This window comes from Lottia gigantea, assembly GCF_000327385.1.
Source record: "Lottia gigantea unplaced genomic scaffold LOTGIsca_90, whole genome shotgun sequence".
Classification (NCBI taxonomy): Eukaryota; Metazoa; Mollusca; class Gastropoda; family Lottiidae; genus Lottia; species Lottia gigantea.
In genome coordinates, this window is record NW_008710951.1 from 869,406 (window position 1) to 872,367 (window position 2,962).

At 31.7% G+C, this 2,962-nt stretch overlaps 1 protein-coding gene across 1 annotated transcript in view; it reads left to right on the forward strand.

The window, feature by feature from the left end:
• Nucleotides 1-689: 689 nt before the first annotated feature.
• The window catches only part of LOTGIDRAFT_169906 (hypothetical protein), a gene marked incomplete at both ends in the record, with an annotated part of 3,783 nt that continues 1,510 nt past the window's right edge, over nucleotides 690-2,962 (forward strand). The window contains 4 exons of the mRNA XM_009068526.1: nucleotides 690-810; nucleotides 1,264-1,389; nucleotides 2,115-2,187; nucleotides 2,820-2,871. Coding sequence (XP_009066774.1) covers nucleotides 690-810; nucleotides 1,264-1,389; nucleotides 2,115-2,187; nucleotides 2,820-2,871 — 372 coding nt within the window. The remainder of the gene's footprint in view (nucleotides 811-1,263; nucleotides 1,390-2,114; nucleotides 2,188-2,819; nucleotides 2,872-2,962) is intronic.

Genomic DNA, 2,962 nt, shown 5'->3' on the forward strand with positions numbered 1-2,962 from the left:
CTCGAGAAATGTGTCCTTAAAGTATCTGAAAGTTTACTAAAAAATCAAGTCGTTAATTTGTAAAAGCCAAAACTATTTAAAAACATTAAGTAAGGTTTTTAAGTTCGTTATGCTTTTTGGTAGGTTTTAGAAAACTAGTGTACGTTTTTAAGCAAAATTAAAGCCTAATTGTAGAGAAATAAGTCCCCTACCTATTCTAAAGGTTTCAACTAATAATATCGAGCCACCATAAAGCCACACACCAAACCGAGGTCAAACTTCTTGTTACTTTCTGTTTTTAATTAATCCTTTTAAGACAGTTTGATCAAGTAGATACAAAGATATAAATAGCATACTTTAGAAATATTAAAGGTATAATTTATGATGTTTTTGATAATGTAAATTCTGCATACTGCCCCTTTAACACGATTAGATGGGTGTTGGTATTAAATTTTAGATGTTTTTTTTCATACTTAATATCCTAGATATATTTTATCGTTTTAGTTGTTATGTGTGAAAACAAGACACTGACTATAGATTTTGTTTTCCTAACTAGAAACAGCAAGAATTCTTCTACCAATTGTTGGTGTCAAATTATATCAGAAACTGGAAGTTCAGCTCAAGTTATATTCAATGTCTCTAGTTTTATTGGCCAACAATACAAGTTATCTGTTTCTAATGGAACTTCTACCAGTTATTTTGAAAACAATATGTCTCCAGATATTTTCTACTCCATCAATGGATCAAACCAATTAAAGATAAAACTAGAAGAAAATGACTGTTCTATAAATGATGGTCTAGAATTTGGAATTAAAATTAATTCATCCGTAGGTAAGGTGTGTTCCTCATTATATATTACAGTCTGTGCCAAGTCGACCATAGGTTGTTTTTGATTTTTTTAGACTTCAGAAATAAAATTGTTTAAAACATACACGATATGTTATATAAAAGATACTTTAGCTCTTTGATTGTTTCGACACTTACCTGAGAACACTATATCATTGAAAATATTTCAGTTGAAACTCCTTTACAAATACATCTTTACAATGATACTCTAATACTTACTTTTAAGTTCACCAGCAGCTGATAATTTGAAAAGTTCTATTCAGTAGCAGATCTTTACAAGTCTTCACCATTTCAGTGAATATAATACAAACAATAACAAATTCAAAGTTATCTTTAGATTGGGAATATAAGAATAATTATAATTATGAAGACTAAATTTAGATTTATAACATTACTGTATTGAAAATTTTGAAATCATTTTTATTGACTATTTTCTAGGTATCAATTTAACTTGTTACAGTCCAAATGTCACTACAAAACAACTCTGTACACAAACTACTAGTCAAGTTACAACCACAGCTACAAGTCCCTTAACAACTACAAGTATAGTAACAGAACCGTCAGGTACTGCACCAACTGGTACAAATACAGCATCATCTGTAGAAGTAACTACCAATAGTACCACAGATGGTCTAGATAAAAAGTCAAATTTCTTAAATGCTTATATGAAAATTGTCACTTTGTTATTTTTTTAAGATATTAATCTTAATTAATCGAGTTAGGTATATAAATTGAAAAATATAACCTTGATTATCCTATTGGACATGCTTAGCAATATTTCCACAAATAAATTAAAGATATCGTGTTTTATGGTAAAATAAATACAGACCTCCTTCAAATGAAAAATGTTAGCAAATTAATCCAACTGGATTTTGATTCATCTTTGATTTTCTCCTATTAATATTGGGGGGTTAAAGGTTCGCCATTTTTAGGGATTGATTTGGGACCTGAATATATTATGTAAATAGTCTTCAGAAGTACTAGAAATGTATTAAAAGCACATAATTAATTTAAAAGTACCTCAAACTAGGAATTTCACTTTCTATTCTATATATGCCTTTTCTTTGTCTCAAGAAAAGACTCGACATTTTCAAACTTTCAAACGCGGATAATTCTGGACACATATGTATTTTAAAGTTCTAATTTCGACTGTGAATTATGAACACTGTTACTGATAAGCTTAACTAAAAAATTCCAGTTTCTCAAACCAAGGTCCAATTGGTCAAACGGTTGGCGAACCTCTTTCATTCAATAGTTTGCTATTGGAACTGGATTTTACTATATTTTAGGTATAGGTTTGATAGGAGGTATAGCTGGTGGCGCTGTGGTATTGATCATTCTGATATTAATATTGATCATTTGGTAAGTAGTTGTTACACAATTTATTCCCTTCGATATCATTCTTCTCATTCATGTCTGTTATCAATTCTTACATCCTTGGTGTCACTTCCCTATTATCACGTCTTTAAGTGTTCTTTCGAAGTGATACACCCTCTGTCTTACTAATTACTCTTCTTCCTTCCTTCCTTACTTTCGAGTTCCTCTGCTATCCATTCATTCAATTATCACGACGCTCGCCCCTTTATCTGTTTTCCCTTCTAACTGTCGTCATTCTGTTCATCCATGCATTCCCTTATCACGACTCTCACTCTTTCGCTTTGTTCCATTCTAACTTTACTGTCGTCATTCTGTGCATCCATGCATGCATCACGTCTCTTGTCACGACTAGCACTTTCTCTTGTTTCCCTTCTAACTGTCGCCATTCTGCTGAAAACGTATTACATCATCGTTGTTCCGCAAATTGATAATCATCCAACCAAATTCGCAGATCTTTTTATCTTCCTTATCGAGGTTTTTCAGAAGTTAGTGATAACAATCCTGTTTATATTTAATTTCTTCGTCCTTTTCCCCCTTATCCCATTAATATTCTGTTTTGGTTAATTTAAAATGGAAATACAATATACGTCTTATTACTATATCTGTATATCTTTCAGTCTTGTGAGACGTAAACGACGAAAGAAAGATCAATACGATCAACCCTCCCCAGTAAGACCTTCACCGGATGATGGATACGCTAATGTAGACATTAGTCAATACGACAAGGACAATAACTCTTCTCCAAGTGCAGTTGTTATCG